Genomic DNA, 25,124 nt, shown 5'->3' with positions numbered 1-25,124 from the left:
TCCACTACAAATAACTCCAACCATTAATGGAAAACTCCTCATAATCTCATCAAGTTCTTTAGCATGTCCAGGAAATAGACAAAGTGTCACTCTATGATCAGAAAATGCAATTGCCACAAACACCAAAACAGACATCATTGCATGTAGAGGTGTTCACGGGTTGGTTTGGATCAGTTATTGGTCAAAATTAAAACCAAACCAACTAGGTCGGTTTTTAAAATTATCAAAACCAAACCAAACCAAATATAATATACATTTACCGGTTTGGTGGTTATCGGTTTCGGTTTGGTTTTGTTCGGTTATTAACCATACACAAAAATAAAAGAAACAATTCATTCAAAATGTGAAAAAGTGACAACAATCGATTTAAAACAAAAAATAGTTAGAATGACTTAAATTACCGAACTTTCGATCACTGAATTTACTATCCATAAAACTTTAAAATTCACTATATTGGCCTAGAAGGAAGAGACAATAACATTTTCAGTCCCACAAAGAATTGTCATAAACACTCATATTACATGAAATCAATAAGATAAATGTTTTCGCCTTTGGGCATTCTTGCTTTCAATAAGTAAAGTATAAAGAAATTTTAATGGAAACATATATAAGATCTTTAAAATTATTATAAAAATAATATATTAAGTATGTCTATTAATAAAATATATGTATATAATTCATCGGTTCGGTTCGGTTTGGTTATTTCTTCGGTTTTTTCGAATAAAACCATAACCAAACCAAATACTACCGGTTTTCAAAAATCTAAAACCAAACCAAACCAAACCCAAATAAAATCGGTTTGGTTTGGTTTTTCAGTTTGGATCGGTTTTTATCCGAACCGTGAACACCCCTAATTGCATGTACAAAATCTGTCAATCCCACAATGTACCTAGTACAACCAACCAACAAAAAAAAAAAAAAAGGTAACGATGTCAACACACTAAATTATAAAAAAAACATGCACAATATTTTGGAATTATAAAATATAACGAATTTCATCCACAATATTGAAAATTTTTCCCTAAAACTGTCATGTTTTATGGTGAAACAATGACTTTGAGACATGAAATCAACTAATTATATAGAAACTGTCATGTTTTATGGTGAAACAACGACTTTGAGGTGTGAAATCGATTAACTATATTAAAAAGGCACAATATTTGTAAGAATCGGTCACAAAATTAGAACGTCACAAAATTTATGATGGAATGACAAAAACATGATGAATTTTGTCCACAATATTGAAGATTTTATCATAAAACTGTTACGTTTTATGGTAAAATAATGGCTTTAAGACGTGAAATCGAATAACTGTATAAAATAGACAATATTTGTGACGGAAGAAGAATCCGTCACAGATTAAAACGTTGCGAAATTAGTGATGGAAGAACAAAAAAATTGTCACAAATTTCGTCTAAATTGATAAATTCTGGAATAAAACTGTCAAAATTGTAAAAATCTTTCTATTTTGTTACAACCATAAAACTGTCACAATTTTTGTGACGGAAAAAATCTTTTGTCACAATCATAAAATTTTCATAATTATGTGGATGAAAATCTTTAGTCAAAAATACTCCATCACAAACATTGAAAATCGAGTTCTTGTCTACATTGTATCTTGTAGCTGTGTGTAGCTGCTAGCATGGCTACGCTGTGGAAGGGAAGGAGCCTAAATCGACCCCAACGATGAAAAATGGATTGAATTTAATTTTTAATTTTATTGAACAACCAAAAAATATTCAAAACAGAATGTTTAGAGAGTGTCATTTATAGTTCACCATCCCAGAATTCATCTGGGGATTTGTATGGTCCATCTGGATGAACAAAAACTTCACCTTTGAATCCCCTGCATTGAGGAATCTCTTGAATCTTAGCATTTTCTTCATTGTTTAGTTCCCAATCCAAAATTTGAAGATTCTCTCTCATTCTATCTTTGTTAAAACTCTTCACCAATACACTAACTCCTTGCTCATATACCCATCTCAATGCCACCTATAGATATCAAACAATACCATCTTTTCTTTGTCAAGCAATTTCATTTAGATGTTCGAATTAATACTTATTCTAATCAATTAAACACATAGTAAAGCGTTTTATTAGAGACTTTCGGTTCAAATTTTGAAAATTTTTTAGTGTGTGTTCTCAAACGTCACACTTAAAACATGCTACCTCCTCTGATTATATGTATTTGCCTCAATAAGCCGTAAAACCTCAATTGAGGCTAAGGAGATGTCATATTTCATGGAGTTAACTTAACTATTTAATAGATCTTTGAGAACGTGCACATATCTTTGAACTGAAAGTGTCTAATGACTAATAAAAACACTTTATCATGAGTTCAGATGTTCAATTGAAACAAGTCTTACTTCAAGTGTCAAAATAGAATTTGAAAGCAAATTTAAAAAAGCTATCAATATATTAAACGTTAATATACTAATATAATTTAGTGTAAACACCAAGTGAATAATTTAATTATTTATTGGTACCTGTGGAATGGTCTTCTGTCTATGAAAGGCAATGTCTTTTAGAACAGAGTTTTGCATAACAGCATGATTGCCCCAAAAAGGTATCCCATTTGCTCCAAGGGGAGACCATGCACTTACATGTATTCCTTTTTCTTTACAAAATGCTAACATCTTCTCTTGTCTCCATGCTACATGCATTTCCACCTGTCAATTATTGCATTTTATAATATATTTTTTATACAATTTTTAAATATGTAAATCTTATTTCAAAAGATTGAAAGTTTCTACATTAGAATGTTATACTTTCCTCTTTAGTCTATTTAAAAAAGAATGTTATCATTTCTTAATCATAAATTAAATTTTAAACTAATTCATGTTATTATTAACGAAATGATTTATAGCCATAAAAATCTATAGCTTTAAATTTCTTAAATTTCGTACCCAATTAAATATCGCTAAGGGTATAGTATGTTATATTTACCTGATTTACAGCTGGAGGAATGGTAGCATGAGTTAGGAGTTGAGAGAGTTTTGTGCAACTAAAGTTGCATACACCAATAGATTTGGCCAAACCTAATTTGTGACATTCTTCCATAGCTTCCCATGTTCCTTTCATGTCAAATGGAATTACATCCTCATTTACCAACTTTACACCTTGGTCACTACCATTCTTCATCCTCACTGGCCAATGTATATGGTACAAGTCCAAGTAATCCATCCCTAATCTCCTACAAAACATTTTATGACATTCATGATTAATAGTTCCACATAATGTGAAATCTGAAAGAGGATGAGATATACGCAAATTTTATCTCTATCTTTACATTCATGATTAATATATGAAATTGATGACAAAATATATGAAGTATAATAATTTGATGCATGTATTGTGTTTGTACCAATAACAACAATAATTATATATGCTTCAACTCCAAACAAGTTATGTTCGATTATAATATATGAATCCTCACGTCTGCATCACTTCATTTAATGATATTTCAGTCCAATATTACGAAATCAGAAATTTCAATTTATGTAGTGTATTTTGATCGGATGCAAAGTTTTAAAAATAAATAAAGGCTTTTAAAATTCGTAATCGTAAACATATTATAATATTTATATGACGATAAAACTTTTGAATATGTGATATTAAATATATTGTATAATATTTGTGTGATTATACAAATATGTCATTATGGAAAAAAGGAGAAAGTCAAAATTATATTATTATCAAAATTAGAAAACAGTCATTCTATATATCTAGAATGGGCCTAAAAGGAAATATAACCACATAAATGATGAGGAAATGACACATATATACAACTGATAGTTATAATTAGCAATAAATAGCCCAACAATAATTAGCATTTAATAGACAAATAAAAAATAAGCACAAAATGGCCCAAATTAACAAATGACATTTTAATATTTTTTTTTTGTTTTCCTCGTATAACCAATCATCACTAAACAACAAAAATAATGGAAACATCAAAAATTATATATACAATACGTAACCACCTAAAAGCGTAAATTATGTATTTTCATATGTTTTTTTATTCGTTACTTGATAAAAAAAATTCAATTGTATACTTGATGATTGTATATAGGTAAAAGAATGGTGTATTCATTCACTTAGTATATTAGTATACAATTATAGCTATGTTATCCCTTCCAGTGTATACATATTAAAAAATCAAACACTTCATGTATACATTGCATTCATGTATACATATTCGCGTATTCATTCCCTCAAAATTTGTATACATTTCAGATTCTTTATTCATTGTGTAAATGAGGATTGCACATTAAATTTAAAATGCTCAATAGCAAACACACAAGTTGAATCGGATAACGAGAAGAACTTACATGGCTAAAATTTAGAGTTGTGGATGGAGAATCCACAAAATTAGAATGAGAATCCTTTTTTTTATGAATAATCCTAGGGATAACTTTCTTAAACATGACAATTGATACCTACAATCAATTATTGTTATGTAAGTTTTTGCCTAAATTAGATATACCTTAAATTTCAAAAATTAAAACTCCCAAAAAATTGAACGACAATACAAGAGGGGGATCAAACATAGGCAAACAGTTAGAGAAATTGACGAGTAGACATCAACAAACCATAAAAATTTAAAAGCGGAAGAGAAAAAATAGACACTATGAACGAATATTTGTATAGAACTCAAATATGTAAAACTAATAAACAAAAAGTAAATCATCTTTTATTCAAAGTAATGAAGAAGAAGAAGAAAGAATTAATAACAAAAAAACACAATTCAAAAGAATTGTGTGTGTATGGAAAAGAAGATAAAAAATAGGAAGAAAAAAACCACTTCCCAATAAAAAAGGACACCATGCTGCCCACCTTCTAAAATTATTTAATTTAATTAAAAATGAACTTCCCAATACGTGGGCTACTAATTGCAAAATTTAATTTTCAAAAACTTTTTTTTATCAAAAAAATAAAAGAAGGCTATTTTCTGCCAATTAGTAAAATGGGATGTCATGTTGTGCCATTTTTTCATAAATGAAGTTGGGAATATTACCACATATAAATTGCTATGAGCCAATGACAATATTTTTGTAGATTATAGACAAGATCCATGTCTCTCTAATTAAAGTAATTTTTTGCTTATATATATATATTACTGCATGGTAGGGGTTGAACCAAACCTCCACCCCATAGAAACATGTATAAGTTGTTGATCTATCACAACTTTTTATTTTATTCGGATTTAAAATCGACAGTACGAGCAAAACTTACGCAAGAGATCTTTTGAGAGCAGGAAGAACAAGGTCATGATGTGTTTCGGTGCACCATAACTTGGATGTAATAAAAACATCTTCACGGCTCACTATGAGTCCGCGTTGTATCGCTTCAGCCACGGCTCGGCCTAGTGCTTCCTCGGAGCCATAGGCCGCGGCGGTGTCAAAGTGTCGATAACCGGCTTCGATAGCATCGATAAAAATGGAGACTAATTGGTCAATTGGTGGTAATGTTACTGCCGTTGGTGCTGTTCCCATGCCTATTAGAGGCATTTCATGACCAGAATTCAACATAATTTTTGGGACTAACATAGCCATATGATTAAGTAGGTACTTAATTAGAACGATACAAAGAAGATTACAGCTCGATAGTGGCAATTTTGAAATGTGTAGAGATTTGGATGTATAAATTTTAAGTAGTTACCTTATCTTGTTGAAGTGAAATTTATTGATATATGTGGCAGAGGTTGTAACTTGTACATAATTATCTTATCTAATTAAATTTAGTTTTGAAAATTAGTGAAATTCATGACTCTTGAAAAGGACTATTGCATTTGGAATAGAGGGAGTATTATTGAAGAATTTGAAATACTCCACGTGATACATTTAAAAAGTCCAAGCAATAATATTTAAGAGATAGCTGTTATTTTGGTGCAATAATTAGGAGGGATATGGGACATATTTAGAACAGCTAGCAAAATAACAATATATTTAAATTTTGATATATTTGAAAATGAGATGTTGGAACGAAAAATTTTAATTTTAATAAAATGAAAATTATCATAAATGACTAGACTATTTTTGGAAGGACTGCTTTCATATAAATTAATGCTAATTTTGAAGAAAAATCTTTTTATTTTTGCACCTATTATAAACTATATGTTCTATATTATATTATCCTCCAAAAAACACACTTCTAATTCTCCAAATTTCAGCACTTGAAAAAAATCAAAAATATTTTTGCTTTCCTTCATGAAGGGGAGTCTTGAATTAACCAGTAAAGTTACTACTATGTAACGAAGGCCATGATTAGGGGTGTTCACGGGTCGGTTTGGATCGGTTATTGGTCAAAACCAAAACCAAACCAACTTAATCGGTTTTAAAATTATCAAAACCAAACCAAACCAACTTAATCGGTTTTAAAATTATCAAAACCAAACCAAACCAAATATATATACATTTATCGGTTTGGTGGTTATCGGTTTTGATTTAGTTTGGTTCGGTTATTCGGTTATTAACCATACACAAAAATAAAAGAAATAATTTATTCAAAATGTGAAAAAGTGACAACAATCCATTCAAAACGAAAAATAGTTAGAATGACTTAAATTACTGAACTTTCGATTACTAAATTTACTATTAATAAAGCTTTAAAATTCACTATATTGGCCTAGAAGGAAGAGACAATAACATTTTCAGTCCCACAAAGAATTGTCATAGACACTCATATACGTGAAATCAATAAGATAAATGTTTTCATCTTGGGCATTTTTGTTTTCAATAAGTAAATTATAAAGAAATTTTAATGAATATAATTTTTAATTTTATTGAACAACCTGGTTACGCTGTGGAAGGGAAGGAGCCTAAATCGACCCAAATGATGAAAAATGGATTGTGAATTTAATTTTTAATATTTACATGAACAACCAAAAATATTTCAAAACAGAATGATTAGCAGTATCATTTATAGTTCACCATCCCAGAATTCATCTGGGGATTTGTATGGTCCATCTGGATGAACAAAAAGTTCACCTTTGAATCCCCTGCATTGAGGAATCTCTTGAATCTTAGCATTTTCTTCATTGTTTAGTTCCCAATCCAAAATTTGAAGATTCTCTCTCATTCTATCTTTGTTAAAACTCTTCACCAATACACTAACTCCTTGCTCATATACCCACCTCAATGCCACCTATAGATATCAACCAATGCCATCTTTGTCAGCAATTTCATTTAGATGCTCAAACTAATACTTGTTCTAATCATTTAGACGCTTTCGGTTCAAATTTTGAAAAACTTTTAGTGTGTGTACTCAAACGTCACACTTAAAATATGCTACCTCCTCTGATTATATTTATTTGCCTCAATAAGCCGTAAAACCTCAATTGAGGCTAATGCGCATACTTAAAGGGGATGTCATATTTCATGGAGTTAACTTAACTATCTAATAGATCTTTGAGAACGTGCACATATCTTTTTTCTTCAAAATTTGAACTGGAAGTGTCTAATGACTAATAAAATCACTTTATCATGAGTTCAAATGTTCAATTGAAACAAGTCTTACTTCAAGTGTCAAAATAGAATTTGAGAGCAAATTTAAAAAGTTATCGATATATTAAACGTAAATATACTAATATAATTTAGTGTAAACACCGAGTGAATAGTTCAATTATTTAGTGGTACCTGTGGAATGCTCTTTTGTCTATGAAAGGCAATGTCTTTTAGAACAGAGTTTTGCATAACAGCATGATTGCCCCAAAAAGGTATCCCATTTGCTCCAAGGGGAGACCATGCACTTACATGTATTCCTTTTTCTTTACAAAATGCTAACATCTTCTCTTGTCTCCATGCTACATGCATTTCCACCTGTCAATTATTGCATTTTATAATATATTTTTTATGCAATTTTTAAATATGTAAATCTTATTTCAAAAGATTTAAAGATTCTATATTAGAATTTCACGATAAAAATCAAGAAATCTAATGTACTTCCAAAATCTGAATAATACAACATAAATTGTGATAAGATGTTTGTGCCCATCTGACTCCATTCTTTGAATTTTAAGAATGTCGTACTTTCCTCTTTAGTCTATTAAAAAGTAGAATATTATCATTTCTTGATCAAAAAATAAATTTTAAACTAATTCATGTTATTATTAACGAAGTGATGTATAGCCATAAATATCTATAGCTTTAAAAGAATATTTTTTCTTAAATTTCGTACCCAATTAAATATCACTAAGGGTGTAGTATGTTATATTTACCTGATTTACAGCAGGAGGAATGGTAGCATGAGTTAGGAGTTGAGAGAGTTTTGTGCAACTAAAGTTGCATACACCAATGGATTTGGCCAAACCTAATTTGTAACATTCTTCCATGGCTTCCCATGTTCCTCTTATATCAAATGGAATTACATCCTCATTTACCACCTTTAAATCTTGGTCATGAGTATTCTTCAACCTCGCTGGCCAATGTATATGGTACAAGTCCAAGTAATCCATCCCTAGCCTCCTACACAACATTTTATGACATACACGATTACAACAATAACATATTCAGTATAGTTACGTTCCACACATGAAATCTGGAGAGGATGAGAAATTTTATGGTATACATGATTACAACAATAACATATTCAGTATAGTTATGTTCCACATATGAAACCTGGAGAGGATGAGAGATGTATGTAGATCTTACCCCTATCTTTACATTTATAATTGGGTATCCCAAAAAAGATTAACTATGAAATTGACAAAATGTATGAAGTATAATAATTTGATGCATGTATATTGAGTTTGTACCAATAACAACAATAATTATTATATAAATGTCATTAAAAAAAAGGAGAAAGTTAAATTAAATTATTTTCAAAATTAGAAAATAGTCATTCTATCTAGAATGGACTAAAAAGGAAATATAACCACATAAATGATTTTGGGAATATTATTACCACATATAGATTGCTACGATATCCTATGACACTATCTTTAGGTAGAGGTCAAACCAAACGCCCACCCCCACCCCATAGCATATATAAAAAGTTGATCTATTTTATTGAAATTTAAAACTGACAATATAAGCAAACTTACGCAAGAGATCTTTTGAGGGCAGGAAGAACAAGGTCATGATGTGTTTCGGTGCACCATAATTTGGATGTAATAAAAACATCTTCGCGGCTCTTTATGAGTCCGCGTTGTATCGCTTCTGCCATGGCTCGACCAAGTGCTTCCTCTGAGCCATAAACCGCAGCGGTGTCAAAGTGTCGATAACCGGCTTCGATAGCATCGATAAAAATGGAGACTAATTGGTCAATTGGTGGTAATGTTGGTGCCGTTGGTGCTGTTCCCATGCCTATTAGAGGCATTTCATGACCAGAATTCAACATAACTGTTGGGACTAACATAGCCATATGATTAAGTACGTACTTAATTGGAACGATACAGAGAAGATTACAGCTCAATAGTAGCAATTTTGAAATGTATAGAGATTTTGGATGTACAAATTTTAACTAGTTACCTTATCTTGTTGAAGTGATAGATTTATTGATGTGTGTGGCAGAGGTTGTAACTTGTACGTAGTTATCTTATCTAAATTTTGTTTTTAATATCTAATCAAATTTTTAGCTATGAAAGTTGGTGAAATTGACTCAGAAAAGGTGAAACGTGACAACTATATTTAGAATAGAAGGAGTATTTCTGAAAATTTTGAAATACACCACAAAATATTTTTAGAAAGACTGACCAACATAAATATCCAAGAGTTATAACTTTGTAATTTTTGTGCAATAATTAGGAGGGATATGGGACATATTTAGAAACAGCTAGAAAAATAATTGAATGGTGCAGCTGTGGTCTTTTTAATTCTCTGTCAATAGATTTAAAATATATAAAATATATATTTGAAAAAGGGATGTTCAAATGTGGAGAATTTTACTTTTTAAAATGAAACAATAATAAATTATTATTTTTGGAATGATTACTTTAGTATAAATTGATGCTAATTTTGAAGAAAAATCTTTTTATGTTCTATATTATATTATCCTTTAAAAACACACTTATAGATCTCCCAAATTTTAGCACTTGAAAAAAATCAAAAATATTTTGGCTTTCCTTCGTGAAGGGGAGTCTTGAATTAATAAGTAAAGTTACTACTATTAGGGATGTACATGACCGGATTGGTTTGGGTTTTTAAAATATCAAATCAAACCATTTGTGTAAAAAAAATTAAATTTATAAATCAAACCAAACTAATAAAACTCTGGTTTTTTTCGAGTTTTACAACCTTGGGTTGGTTCGGGTTTTTCAAATACCAAACCAAACCATTTGTGTCGAAATTTTTAATTTTTAAATCAAACCAAACTAATAAACCTTGTTTTTTCAGGTTTTTGGATTTTTCCAGTAAAATATTCATACAAATATATAATTAACTTGTGCTCCAAATATTTCTTTATAGGTCCAATCAAAATACAATTATCTAAGTTGTTTCTTAAAAAAATAACACAAAATATGAGATGAGTGATGACACTAAAATATTCAATAAAAATAATAATGAAATCATATAAAATAAATATTGCAAATTAATAAGTCATAATGAAAATGATCATAATTTAAAAGTACTAAATCATGCTAAAATAACTCTAATAAGTATTAATTACACGATGAAACATTAAAGAAAAATAAATTAGATTATGTATGTCAAATGTCTAAACCAATGTAAAACTAAAGAACAAATATTCAACATCGTTATCATTTTTAGTGTTGAATTAATTTATTTTGTTAACATTAGTATTGATTTAAGGGAAAAGGCTCAAATATGCCATCGAACTTTCAGAAAAAGCTTATTTATGCCATCCGTTAAAAGTTTAGCTCATCTGTGCCATTACCATTTAAGAAAAGGCTCATTCATGCCATTATTTTTTAACAATGGTTTTGCAAAACCATTTTTTACACGTGGCCAATTATAATTCGATCACGTCATTATTATTTTTATAAAAAAAAAATCAAAATTCTGAATAAAAATAACCAACCCAAATAAAGACCCACCCAAATTTTAAAAAATTCCTATAACCCAGTAATTCAATTCTTTAATTCACTTTTAATCTAAAAACCCTAACTGAGAAAATAAGTTTCTTCACTTCTATAAGGATTTACTGATCTTGTAAAGAGGTTTCTTAATAAGCTGCTAACTTTTATAACTAAAAAAAATGATGGATATCTACCATATTATGAGCCTAGTAGAATAGAAATATCAAAAGAGGTAAAGAATTACTTAAGTCATAAATGTTGTACTTAAAAAGTATTTCAATTTTTGAAATTATAACTGAAAATTTATAAATAATTTCAGATACGTCCAAGTTATTAAAACCAATTTTCAGAAAAGCACAAAGTTAGCAGCTTTTTAAGGTAGGATAATAATGATGTGGCCGAATTATAATTGACCATGTGTAAAAAATAGTTTTGCAAAACTACTGTTAAAAAATAATGGCATAAATGAGCTTTTTCTTAAACGGTAATGGCTTAGATGAACCAAACTTTTAACGGATGACATAAATAAGCTTTTTCTGAAAATTCGATGACATATTTGAGCTTTACTAGAGTTACTAATATCTATGAGTTATAACTTTTATTGGACCATTCAAAATCTAAGTCTCAAAAAACTTGAAAAAATACGTTAAAAGATAAAAATTATGAAAACGTATAAGTAATATTTAGAAATTACATCAAAGTAAATATTTTTATATATAAAATAAATTTTAAAAATTATATATATAATGTCGGGTTGGTTTGGTCTCGGGTTGACTTTTTTTAGTTAAAACCAAACCAACCCAAGTATAGTTGGGTTTTTTTTTCCAATACCAAACCAAGTCAAACCAAACCACAAGTTGGATTCTCTTTCCGGTTTGACTCGGTTTGCGGTTTGATTCGGTTTTCGGTTCGATTTTATACACCCCTAACTACTATATAACACCAATAAAGTTATTACTATGTAACGAAGGTCATGAAGTCATGAAAATAGTCTCTTACAGTAATACAAAGTAAAACTACGTACATTACAAATCATTACAGTTCGATACTAGATAGATAGATTTAAATAAATATCAATCAACTTAAATTACAATATATATGAAACTTTATAAAACTAGAAAAGAAATGTAGTCTAGTGTAGAATAAAATAAAAATAGCTAAGCAGACATACACCCAACACCATATCTAGAATTAGGAAAAACAAGAAAAAGTCCACTACAAATAACTCCAACCATTAATGGAAAACTCCTCATAATTTCATCAAGTTCTTTAGCATGTCCAGGAAATAGACAAAGTGTCACTCTATGATCAGAAAATGCAATTGCCACAAACACCAAAACAGACATCATTGCATGTACAAAATCTGTCAATCCCACAATGTACCTAGTACAACCAACCAACAAAAAAAAGAGGTAACAATGTCAACACACTAAATTATTATAAAAAAAACATGCACAACATTTGGAATTATAAAATATAACGAATTTCGTCCACAATATTGGAAATTTTTCCCTAAAACTGTCATGTTTTATGGTGAAACAATGACTTTGAGACGTGAAATCGACTAATTATATAAAAACTGTCATGTTTTATGGTGAAAAAACGACTTTGAGGTGTGAAATCGACTAGCTATATTAAAAAAAACACAGTATTTGTAAGAATCAGTCATAAACATAGAAGGTCACAAAATTTGTGATGGAATTACAAAAACATTATGAATTTTGTCCACAATATTGAAGATTTTGTCATAAAACTGTCACATTTTATGGTAAAATAATGACTTTGAGACGTGAAATCGAATAGCTGTATAAAATAGACAATATTTGTGACGGAAGAAGAATCCATCACAAATTAGAACGTGACGTTCTAATTTGTGTTGGAAGAAAAAAAAACTGTCACAATTTTCGTGTATATTGATAACTTCTGGAATAAAACTGTCACAATTTTGTAAAAATCTTTCTATTTTGTTTCAACCATAGAACTGTCACAAATTTTGTGACGGAAAACAATCTTTTGTCACAATCATAAATTTTTCATAATCATGTGGATGAAAATCTTTAGTCAAAAATATTTCGTCACAAATCTGTGTATTTTCTCTTTTCTCATAGAAAATAGTATTCATTGCCAAAGGCGATTTTACATCTCACACACATAAACATTTAAAAAATCATCACTAAAAGTTACCTTTCTATCTATTGTCACAATCATAAAGTTTTCATAATTTTGTAAAATGAAAAATATTCCATCACGAATTTATATTTTTCTCTTTTCTCATAGAAAAATAGTGTTTATGGCCAAGGACGATTTACGTTTCACACACACAAATATTGCAAATACCATCACTAAAAGTTACCTTTCATCTTTTGTCAAAGAAACTCTGTAGTCAAAAAAATTACATCACAAATCTATATTTTTCTCTTTTCTCATAGAAAAATAGTGTTTCATGTGCAAGAGCGATTTACGTCTCACACACACACACAAATATTGCTAAAATCATCACTTAAAGTTACCTTTCTATCTTTTGTAACAATCATAAAATTTTCACAATTTTATAAATGAAACTCTTTAGTAAAAAATATTCCATCACAAATCTCTAAAATAGTGTTCGTGGTCAAGGGCGATTTACAAAACCAACGTAAAAATTTACCTTTCATCTTTTGGCACATCAACACCAAGTCCAGTCTTGAAAACTTTCAAACCTCTTGGTGTAACAAAACCATAGTAAATTTTGCCATCAGGACCTCGAAAACTATCGGTAAAATGAAAGAAAAAACATGACAAAGTACAAAGTCCAAGTAATGTTAAAATCATAAATGTAGTAATTGGTGAACAATCTCCTTTACCAAATACTGATGGAAGTAACATTTCAAATGTTAAAAGTGTGCCTGTTGGTAGAAAATTAACAAGTAATGAAGTTTTTGAAAGTGTTTTTTGTACACCATTTGCCATTGCTCTTCTTTTTCTGCCACCAATTGGTAATTCTGGGATTGTATCATCTTGTGGTAAATTAGTAGGATACATAGAAGATGAATTATCGACGCGTTTCGATGTACTGTACATTTTTATTCCAATTCCTTCATTAGTTTGCTCCATTTTTGTGTTTTTTGATTGAGAAAATGGTAGAAAGTTTTGAATGAAGAAATAGGAATGAAGTTTTGTTGGTTTATTTATAGTTTTGGTTACGTAAATGCACTTACAAATGTTTTGAATCTTCTATCTATAAACAAAAAATTTCATGTATTTTTCTAGACTTTTTTTTATATTAATTATTACTATTTTAATTTAATTTAAATGGTTGTTTAAAAACTGCCCAATGCACGATCAATAAGGCTTTTCAATAATTAATTTTGTAATATTTGAATGAAGAAATAGGAATGAAGTTTTGTTGGTTTATTTATAGTTTTGGTTACGTAAATGCACTTACAAATGTTTTGAATCTTCTATCTATATACAAAAAATTTCATGTATTTTTCTATAATTTTTTTTTAATTAATTATTACTATTTTAATTTAATTTAAATGGTTGTTTAAAAACTGCCCAATACACACCCACTTCTGCACGATCTATAAAGCTTTTCAATAATTAATTTTTTTTTATTTTTTTTTTGCTATTTATAAAAAAAAATGTGAAAATATTTGAATGGATCCTTCAATACTTAACTCCATTTATTAACTTTTCCTTTTTAAGAAAATTAAATAAACAAAAAAAAACGTCCCATGTTGATTTTACCTCTAAATCTTTTCGATTAGTGAGAAGTACTGAAAATTTCCCTTAAAACTTGTGAATTATTAATTTTATCTTTGAACTGATGACAATTTTTAAAATATCTATTTACTTAATTAACTGGACTTAAATACACCTAATTTTTCAACATGAGTGAAATGTATTCTTAAAATATTTTTTAAAAATTGTCGTGAATATAAAAATTGAGTTACCAACTAAGTATTTTCATGTTTTTAAACTAGAGTAAAATTTATCAATGACAATTTAACTTTAAATAGGCTGTTTTAAATATAGATAAGAATGATACTTATTTGTAGCACAAATATATATATATATATATATACTATAAAATAAAAAAATAAAAAGCCCCTTATTTGTAGCAACTAAATATACGTTTTATGACTCCTTGATAATAGCAAGCACTCCTTTTCATCTTTTTATTTTTTATTTTTTATTTTTTAAAACTTGCGTAAATTTGTATTTATCTAACAATTATCGCAAGCAGTTTAAATGTTTGAATTTGAAACTACTTATAACTGTATTCTTCATAGTTAAAATTTATCAGTGTCAGTTAAAATACTAAGCAGTTTAAAAACGTCAACCGGAAAGCACTTTTTTGAAATTTTTGAAATAAAAGAAATATTTTTCTTTTGAAAATATAAGGTGTTTGGCCAATATAAAAAATGTTTATGAGTCGCAGCAGAGACGATTTTTCTATTTTATTTTTTTGAACAAATTTACCACTAAACAGTGTCTAGCGGTTTTTTATTAAACATAAAAAATATCAATATGGACAAGTACAAGCAAGGGGCGTTAGACCTTACCTTACTAATCCTAATAAAGTACCTAACTTCTGCTACCTAACAAACATGAAGAAAATAAGAGTTAGAGAGAACTAAGTATTTTCTGATCATCACAGAGCTTGTAATAAATTACTGTTATTTTTTAAAACAGGCAATTGATTTTTCCTTCCCTCTATTTTCTTATTCAGATAATGAATTATTCAAAATTGGTTAGACAAAAGGAAAATAGAACTTCGAATTTTGACTATACGTCTAGAGCAAATAAAAATAAAAATATCTTAAATTGTACAACAACAAACTATAATCTGATAAAACAACAAATATAAGATTACTCTATCTAACAAACTCATCTAGTGGTTTTGTTTCTTCTAAGACTTGAACTTGATATTTCAGGTTCTCAATCTACTTTATTGACCACTAGGTCACGGTTCACACACATGATTAGTAGCGGATCCAACAATTTTTGAGATTGAAATGTATATGCATGTGCCAAAAACCAAGTATAGATGGAATTTAGATTTACATCATAACTCACTCGTCTAAATTTTGAATTATTTTGCCACTGCGATGATATACTACTTTTGTAAAAGGTTAGAGCTCCAGAATCTTAAAGGCTATACAAAATGCACATAGAAAATAAGGAAGAACTATTTGAACAGGAAACCATGTCGAGAAATGGCAATCTCAAAGGCTTGCATTCTTTCTCCTCGAGCAAAACCATTTCGATCATAAGATGAAATTTCATCGATGTTGAGATCAACACAAGTCTGCACTAGTTGCTCACCAACACGTTCTGCTGCTTCCTGTGATCGAGAGGGACAAAGTTAGGGAATAATGCCAAGACTTGAAAATCCCATAACTGTCGTAACAAGAAACGTAGAAATTTGCATAACACTACAAAATTACGGTCTCAATGTGCTGTAGATACTTACTATGGTGCTGCAAGGTGGATCACCGCGGATTGATTTTTGCAAAGTGCTTCCGTAAAACAAGCACTTCTTGTTCTGGTCATCTATCAGTGTAGCATACAACTGTTTTTCTGAGAAGAAGACTGAAAGTCTTGGTTTTTCAGGAGTGCCATTAAACTGCCAAAGACCAAATAAAAAGTTTAAATGATTAAAGTAAATCAATAAACTTACACATATATGCTTTTTTTGTTGTGATTGAGTGAGTGAGCGAGCGAGTCCATGAAATGATTTTAGAGAACAATTAAGATTAAACATTGCATTCGGGAACGAAGATGGAAAGTAGATCAAGAACGAGGAGTCAAGGAGAAACAAACTTACAAATACAGAACACACCAAATGACGTTTCAAGACATCTTGGAACATGTCCAAAGATGTGAAGCAAGAGCAAAGGTACAAATCACCTATTCCTACTAGATATGGAGATATGCAATGTTTTAAATGTCATGGTGTAGGTAATATGACATATGAGTGTCCTTATAGAAGAGCCATGTTGTCGAAGCCCTGATGGTCTTTATGCAACGGGTGAAAGCATTAAATAGTAATCCATTAGGTAAGAAAGTTGAAGTCATTGCTGGCTACTCCTATACAAATATGACAAGAAACCAATAAATTCTTTGCATTTACCTTCTTCAATTATGTACGCTTGTTCTGTTTCTAAGCAGAAACGATCAATCTGTGCTCAACATTGTACGATCTTAAAGCCAAGTTACATAAATTAGTTTCTTCTTTCTATCCGAACACCAAAATATTGCAATAAAATACATCAGCACCAATCTTCTGCACTACCATTACTTAACAACAACAACATACCTAGTGTAATTCTAGAAATAGAGATTAGGGAGGATAAGATGTACACAGACCACCCTATCTTTATGAGTGTAGAGAGGTTGTTTCCAATAGACTCTCGGCTCAATAGAGAAGTTATTCAGAGAAGGGTTGCAAGAAGTAAAAATGACATGATACAAAGCAAAATGAAGCAATAGATAGTTGAAACACATTAAAGAAAAGAAACTACGCGATTACTAAACACTACTACTAATAAGGAGAAGAGGAAATAGGGCTAGCCCCCTGGCTTCTCACACCTAACATGCGGCCACACTCAGCTACCTACCGACCTTCCTACCTTCCTATCTAGGGTCCTTAGTAAGCTGAAGTTATAACACAGAAATGTGGCTACATTAATTAGCTTATCATATCTCAAATTTGACACTCAACATTATTTTGCTGGGCAGAAATATCAAGAGCCATAATTTTAACAAATGTCACATACCTTCTTTCGAATTCGCCTATTTCGAAGTTTAGCACTCTCAGTCCGAGATTTAGCTTTAGCTGTAGCTTGAATTACTAATGGCTTCATGTCTAACCCTACAAAGTATAATATACAAAGCTAAGTACAAAGCAGAACAAATTTCCAATACCAAAAGACATTATTATCTAGTAAAACTAGAAACTTTAGAGCAATTGACCATTAAAACTTACTTTTAATTTGGATAGGAAGAGTGGTATATGAGTGATTTATACAAATTCCAAAGAGCTCACAAGTCTTGATTTTTAGCGAACAAACATTACTCAAAGCCATTGTTGTCATTCTTTAAGGCTAGTTTTTTTAACTTGCTAAGAGAAATCAAAGCAGACCCATTTCTCTAAAATGGACATTTTGGTGCCTCGCTCTTTGGGGAATTTAATCAAACAGGTTATCTGCAAAATACCATCTTCCTAGGCGCACACTCTATCACTCTGTAGAAGATAATAAGAAGGGAATAAAATAGTTTTTGGACTTAATTAATAAGTATATTGGTTTTGGGCTGGATATAAGCCCAAAATAAGCAAAGAAAGTTGTAGTCCATGACGTTTTTCGAAATCTCATGATCAAACGTGTTTTTTAGAATTAAACCCCGAAAAAAAATAAAAAAAATAATTATCGTCAAACACCCTTTAAATGCATGTAGAATATACTAAAAATTATTTTTAATGCTCTTAATTCTTTAACATGTCTATTAATTGAAAATTTTGAATTAAAAAATTATCAAAAAAGAAAGATAAAACTATAGCACATGGACAAGGGTATTGAATTTACATAATGTTACGAATTAATAATTTGAATGAGAAACTTATAAGAAAAATAGGGTATGGATAAAGCTACAATGAAAAAGGTAGAGTGAAAGATAAAATAGAATTATTAAATAATAAGTGACTTGCCAAAATGAGAAGAAAAATATTAATGTAACAACACAATCCCACTAAATCGATCGTTACACAAAATGAGATTTTTCTTTGTTACCTAACTGTGGTTTTAAAACAATATGATATAGTAATACAATTGAATTAACAATAGAAATAAATATTGCATTTAAACTAATAATATTATTGACTATTGAGTAATTTGACACATAATTTGTACAAAAACAGTTAGGTAAACTTTGAGCATTGACCGTTAGACGTGTTTAAAGCATACAATCAAATTACAAAACTAAACCCCAGACATGAATCTCATTACGTTAACAATTAGGAAAATCTGGAGCATTGACTATTAGACGGGCTTAAAACATTCAATCAAATCACAAAACTAAACCCCATGAATCTCATTACGTTTTGCCAGTGCCCCGCCCCAAGCAATTTCCAAAACTGCCCTTTTAAAACACTAATATTTACAAGTTGACAAGTTCAATGGTGCTAGACCACAGAATGAAAGTAAAGACTCACTAGTATTAGATCAAATCCCTCAAAAATATCTGCCATCTATCTCAAAAGGATAAACACTAATTAATTAATTAAATTAATCAAATCATAAAATTCAACCACCACAGTTAACTGTCTACATAATTCCAGAATCTTCTACAACTTTCTGTGTGCTTCTTTGCCTCCATTATATCTTCAGTCCTCTGCAACCATTAACTTTCTATTATGAATCTTCTTCTCCAAATTTCTCTCTAAATTCTTAATTTAATGGCTTCAGAATCAGAATCGGCATCATCGTTGATGGAGAATTTGATGAATTCCAGAAACATAGACCTTTCTTTGTTTTTACCTTTCATTTTATCCATCACGAACAATCCAATTTCATCAAATTCAGTTCAAGATTCATCCAACCCAGATGAGGAAACAGATGAATCAACAACCCCATCTGGATTTTCTGATCGGATCATCCTCGTAAACCCGTTAACCCAAAACATGATCGTAATGGAAACCCGTTCATCTACAACCTTAGATTCATTTCTGAACGAATTGATGAGCAAAGAGGGTCAACCCCCAGCTTCCAAAGCATCAATTGATGCACTTACAAGTGTTGAGATTTGCGAAGAAGGAGAAAAAGGGGAGTGCTCTATATGTTTGGATGATTGGGTAATTGGTGGGGTAGTGAAAGAAATGCCTTGTAAGCATAGATTTCATGGAGATTGTATTGAAAAATGGTTGAAGATTCATGGGTCGTGTCCGATTTGTAGGTATAAAATGCCTGAAGAAAATGGTGAATCAAAAAATCGAGGAAGGAGGAGAGAGATTTGGATGAGTTTTTCAAGTTCAGAAAATCATAATAACCAAACAGTTTCAGCTAATTTTAGTTCTGAAAATGATCATGCATCAGAAGCTTAAAAGCAACTTTTAATTTTTTTGTTCAAAATTTGCAGTTTTTTTTTAAGAATAATGTTATTGTACAGAGCCACATTTTGTTGTTTGTTGAATATGGTAAAATGGAGGTTTATTTTTATTTGTTATTTAGTTACTTACTATTTTATTTGTTTTTATCTTTTAACCTATTTTTTTTAATCATAATTCTGTTTCGTATCTTATTTTCTAGGACTATTTTTCGTGTTATAATGTATGATATTATATAGTAATTAAAAAAAATAAAATTCATTCAAATATTTATTCAAATGATACAATTAAATGCAATATGATAAATCATGAAATGAAACAATATGTAGATAGAAGAAAAGATACTTATTTATACAATCATTTTCCCCTTTGTTAATTCGAGTTGGGTATGGTTTCATGTAGGGAAGTCTTTTTATCAAACTTGAGACCTTTAATTAAAACAAGAACAACCTGTCTCATTCGGGGAGGGAGGGGGGTGGGGGAATTCTTATGAAATCTTAATTAAATTTGAGATTTTTAATTAAGAAAGCAACGACCTCATTTATTGAATCATGTATCACTTATTTTAACGGAACACAATCATCTTCCTTATAATTAAATTATAGATAAATCTCTCTTGTTTATCAAACTTGAGGCAAACCACTATTCATTTAGTTTTTATTTATAGAGAGATCTAATTTTCCATATTCTATCCCCACATTTAGAAATATATACATCCTCTTTGTTTTGTATAAATCTATCTTATAAGATTAATTTTGACTTCTCACCCACTCTAGGAGAGTTGTGAGGCTAAACCTTGCACTAATTTAGGTTGCACTGGGAGATCAAAATTGAACCTCCAAATTTAGTACAAAAGCTAATTTTCAAAAACTTTTGTGTTAATATATAGTTTTTTCCACTTAAAACTTGATCAGTAGCCTATGGCCTCTTGCTTAATTTTGTATACCACTTTTCAAATATTCTCATGTGTTTTAGTATTGAGTTCCATTTTCTTCCTTCTCACCATCCTAACCTGATTTTTGGTTCAAGTTTTATATTTTTTCCATTATTAAAGTAACAAAGAAAGAGTACTCTATTACAACAACAACAATATACTCACTGCAATTCCACACGTGGGGTCTGAAGAAGATGATGTGTACGCAACCTTATGCCTATCTTACAAAGGTAGATAAACTGTTTCTAATAAATCCTTTCAAAGAAAGAAAGAATTACTAATACATGGTTAAAATTGTTCACATGACAATATTTGATAAGTGACAAACACATTAAACTACAATGATAGTGTAATTATTTTCTTATATTGTGGATGCATATAACTTAAAATTCCTCGGGAGATTTATACCCTCACTAATTAAGAAAGCTGTCCTAAGCATTTTCTATTTTCCTTGTTTGCTCTATAGTACTATTATTCATTTGTATTGATTTCTAAAACAAATAAATATTCCTTTTTGGTGTAGTTCAAGTTCCTTGCTTGCATCTTTAGAAAAGCATAACAAAAAATGGGATTCCTAGAACATATAGATTCTCCAAGTTTAGCAGCTCATATGCACCTGAGTTAGAATATGGTATCACAAGAAAAGAAAAGAAAAACTAAAAAAGAGATGCCATTTATCTACACATATTCTCTTGAGTTGTTTTGCACCTATGGTAGAAGAACTTCACTTTGAATAATCTTTCAACATCATATTCATTTTTTTCATAAATCAAATTGACTATCTAACTTGGCATGTCTGAGCTCGTTCACATTGTCGGTTTCAAGTCTGGATAAAGATGGATGGTTGCCGAGGGTCAATCAGAAACAACCTTTCTACCCCATAAAAATAGAATTAAGGTTGCGTACAATTTATCCTCCCGAGACTTCACTTGTGAGTTTTCACTTTTTCTTTTGTTGTTGTTGATGTTATGTTTATTGTGTAATGCTCGCTATTTCGCATTATTTCGTTGTTGTTATTGCTTTCATATTATAACCCCTTTTCTCAAACTATTTAGAATGCTTTATTTATGCTGAGGGTCTATTAGAAACAACCCCTCTATCTCTACAAAGTAGGAATAAAGTCTGCATACACTTTACCCTCCCCAGGCCCTACTTGTGAGATTATACTCAAATGTTGTTATCAAATTAACCATATGTTATTGGACTCATTCTCTGCAATGGAATAGATTGATGTACTTCTAGTAAATGTGAAACAGGGAAAACAGAGTTGTTACTTGTGAATTTGTGCTCATTATATCCAATACCAATCAAAATGAATATACTTTGGAAAGTTCTCTTAAGTTTCATTCACAAAACAATATACATATTATTATTAGTATTTTTTCTATAAACAACATTACTAGCTATAAGAATCAATGACTTTTATAGAGAATAAAAATAAATACAATACTAACTATACTCATTCAAGTCTATAACTTTTGTAACATTTTCATCATACTCATCTGGACATTTTCTGTTCAAATCAATTGTCTCCAAATATCTTTTACCAGATGATTGTTCATCACCACAAATATTATGTCTACTTCTTTTTTTCCCTTTAGTTTCTTGATTCAATGAAAGTCCACAAATATCCTTTCTTGCTGAGCTCTCAGAAGATGTTAACGAACTTTCAATCGAACACAAGATTCCTTCTTTCAATGTTTTATTCTCTGTGTCTTTCGAGATTGAACAATCGATTTCTGTTATGACTGATAATGAAGAACTTGGACAACATCCCATGTTAACCATTGAAACTAATTGTGAGAGTTCAGCTTTAGCATGTTCAACTCCTGAAGAAGTACCATATCCTGCTAGTGTCTCTTGTGCTTTTCTTAAAACTGATTGTAAATACTTGCCTTGTGCTTCAATCCTAAGTTGTAAATGTCTTTGTACCTAAAATAAGTACAATAACTATGCCTCAATCCCAAGAAAGTTGGGGACAGTTAAAATTTTGTATGTATTGTGAGGATTCATCATGACTTGACTAGTTTATGTTGATCTATAGTGTAACACACCCCTTATGACGAACAGTGTAAAACTAGTCAATTTATGATGAATCATCTTCGAATACATACAAATTTGTAAATATCTTGGAAAAGTATGCACATGTAAATCAAGAAGATATTCATATTTTTTGATAAATTTTTACCTCAATTTGTTGATGAAGTTTCCTTTGTACATCCATTTGCATTTGTAAAGCTCTTGCAATTTGGAAACTCCTGAGAAAAAAATTTAACTAGTTAGATGTTGTAAATGCTTGTGAAGTTTCTACGTTAACCGGCGTCTGACCATAGATTTTGGATCAGATTTTGAAAGTTTATCTTCAAATATCTGTTTGACCATCAAATTTGATGAGACTCAAAATATGACAATAAAATATTTTTAAGTTTTCAAAAACTGGCTCATACCACTTTTTGGTACTTCCACTCACAAAACTTTGAACTTTTTTCCAAGTAAAATGCATGTTTAAACACAATTTTTTTTCAAGTTTTAACTTCAAAATCTACGATCAGACGAGATCTTAATTTATTGCATTCAAAGAGAAGAAATCATTACTCATTCATCTGATTTTGAGATCCATCACATACTCCCAAAGATAACTTATGATCACTCTGAGGCAACTCTGTATCAAAATAAGTCCTCTGCTTTAAGCCTCTGGAGATTTCATTTCCCTTTGTATCATCATCATTAGGTACTATTTCACACAAATCCAATTTAACTTCTTGTTTGTTTTCATCAAAAGATTGATCAGTCACCGAACTCTTTCCTAGACGATATTTCTGTACAACAAGGAAAACCAATCAATTAATTCAAAGTCGTGCATTTTTGGAGGATCTGATAAAGGTGCGACAATATTTTTAAAGAGTCTTGAGTAACATAGTTACCTGTAAATGGCTCTTGAGGTGATATAAAGTTAGTCCATGAATGTTCATCACTCTCATCAATGATTTTGGTGTAGCCTCTACATTATCAATCAAATAGTAATATTTAAATTTGTAACAAGAATAAGTTGTTGCACCTATGTCAGTTGACACAAGTGCAACAACGACATTTTTGGAGGATCCGAGCAGGTAAAAAGTACTTACTATCTGGACCTCCTAGTTGAGAGACTGCATCGACGAATCGTTGGTGAAGATCAGGAGTCCATTTTAGTCTAGGCTTAGCATCACTTGATAAAACTAAGTTCATATCTTTAGTTTGTTGTGCATTTTGATCAAGAGCCATCTTTTGTTGTTGATTTACAAGGTAGAAATGTATGTGTATTTTTTGAATTGAATCATGTAGAAAAGAGTTTGCTTTTGTGTGTCTGAAAAATGTGGCAACTCTTATAGTTGTATATATAATTGGGAAGTTTGTTAAGGGTGTCCCATGTTGTTTTCTCACTCCATATCTGGAAACATATGTTGTAAGGGAATATATGCTCTCCTATGAGTTGTGGCCCTTCTTTTCTTCCATTTCCCATTTCATATCAAACTTTTTCTTTATAAAAAAATATTTTTCTTGTGTTTCCAACTCATTTAACTTATCGCACTATTTTGTCGTAGTTATTGTTCTTTTTTCAGAATATTTTATCATGTTTTCTATAGTATTTTATCGTGATTTCATTTTTCGATCTGCTTTGATATGTTTTCCTATAAATTAAGGGTTTATCAAAACAATTTTATTACTGGCTACCTCTCAAGATAGGGGTACAATTTGCGTAGATTAGTACCTTCACAAGACCTCACTTGTGGGATTAACACTTCTGATATTTCTTTTTTCATAACGAGCTCGATAGAGATAACGTTTGCATACACTTTATCCTCCTTAAAACTAACTTATAAAATTACACTAAATATGTTGTTGTTGATGTTAGTGATCTAATAATTTAATATTTTTTCATTCTTTTTTTTCAAAATGCTTTGTCATGTTTTCTATAGTATTTTGTCATGATTGACACTTCTGATATTTCTTTTTCCAATCTGCTTTAATATGTTTTTTCTTGAGCCAATGGTCTATCGGCAACAAGCTCGATAGAAATAAGGTCTGAGTGCACTTTATTCTTTCTAGAATTGACATATAAAATTACACTGAATATATTATTA

At 30.1% G+C, this 25,124-nt stretch overlaps 6 protein-coding genes across 6 annotated transcripts; 1 reads left to right on the top strand and 5 right to left on the bottom strand.

The window, feature by feature from the left end:
• Positions 1–1,767: 1,767 nt before the first annotated feature.
• LOC125821481 (protein REDOX 2-like) lies at positions 1,768–5,557 on the bottom strand. Its single transcript, XM_049500899.1, has 4 exons — positions 5,236–5,557; positions 2,947–3,193; positions 2,487–2,669; positions 1,768–1,992 (listed from the first exon to the last, which is right to left on the bottom strand). Exons 1-4 carry the CDS (start codon positions 5,553–5,555, stop codon positions 1,768–1,770), a joined length of 975 nt encoding a protein of 324 aa, XP_049356856.1. The 5' UTR covers positions 5,556–5,557.
• Positions 5,558–6,914: 1,357 nt separating this feature from the next.
• On the bottom strand, positions 6,915–9,365 carry LOC125821477 (protein REDOX 2-like). Its single transcript, XM_049500895.1, has 4 exons — positions 9,044–9,365; positions 8,219–8,465; positions 7,638–7,820; positions 6,915–7,146 (listed from the first exon to the last, which is right to left on the bottom strand). Exons 1-4 carry the CDS (start codon positions 9,361–9,363, stop codon positions 6,922–6,924), a joined length of 975 nt encoding a protein of 324 aa, XP_049356852.1. The 5' UTR covers positions 9,364–9,365; the 3' UTR covers positions 6,915–6,921.
• Positions 9,366–12,129: 2,764 nt separating this feature from the next.
• On the bottom strand, positions 12,130–14,071 carry LOC125821487 (protein DMP8-like). The gene is made up of 2 exons (XM_049500905.1): positions 13,626–14,071; positions 12,130–12,361 (listed from the first exon to the last, which is right to left on the bottom strand). The coding sequence occupies exons 1-2, from the start codon at positions 14,069–14,071 to the stop codon at positions 12,136–12,138; spliced, it is 672 nt and encodes a 223-aa protein (XP_049356862.1). The 3' UTR covers positions 12,130–12,135.
• Positions 14,072–16,083: 2,012 nt separating this feature from the next.
• Positions 16,084–18,183, bottom strand: LOC125821492 (uncharacterized). Its single transcript, XM_049500910.1, has 4 exons — positions 17,952–18,183; positions 17,743–17,837; positions 16,437–16,589; positions 16,084–16,307 (listed from the first exon to the last, which is right to left on the bottom strand). The coding sequence occupies exons 1-4, from the start codon at positions 18,058–18,060 to the stop codon at positions 16,152–16,154; spliced, it is 513 nt and encodes a 170-aa protein (XP_049356867.1). The 5' UTR covers positions 18,061–18,183; the 3' UTR covers positions 16,084–16,151.
• A 1,200-nt stretch (positions 18,184–19,383) lies between these two features.
• On the top strand, positions 19,384–20,323 carry LOC125821488 (E3 ubiquitin-protein ligase MPSR1-like). Its single transcript, XM_049500906.1, has one exon. The coding sequence runs from the start codon at positions 19,419–19,421 to the stop codon at positions 20,061–20,063; it is 645 nt and encodes a 214-aa protein (XP_049356863.1). The 5' UTR covers positions 19,384–19,418; the 3' UTR covers positions 20,064–20,323.
• A 1,996-nt stretch (positions 20,324–22,319) lies between these two features.
• Positions 22,320–24,499, bottom strand: LOC125821476 (myb family transcription factor PHL8-like). The gene is made up of 5 exons (XM_049500894.1): positions 24,126–24,499; positions 23,925–24,001; positions 23,596–23,819; positions 23,189–23,258; positions 22,320–22,932 (listed from the first exon to the last, which is right to left on the bottom strand). The coding sequence occupies exons 1-5, from the start codon at positions 24,262–24,264 to the stop codon at positions 22,450–22,452; spliced, it is 993 nt and encodes a 330-aa protein (XP_049356851.1). The 5' UTR covers positions 24,265–24,499; the 3' UTR covers positions 22,320–22,449.
• Positions 24,500–25,124: the final 625 nt, after the last annotated feature.

The sequence above is a fragment of the Solanum verrucosum genome, unplaced genomic scaffold (genome assembly GCF_900185275.1).
Source record: "Solanum verrucosum unplaced genomic scaffold, falcon-dt-bn FXZP01000217.1, whole genome shotgun sequence".
Lineage (NCBI taxonomy): Eukaryota > Viridiplantae > Streptophyta > Magnoliopsida > Solanales > Solanaceae > Solanum > Solanum verrucosum.
Note: the sequence above shows the minus strand (reverse complement) of the source record. Positions and strands in the feature narration are given on the sequence as shown.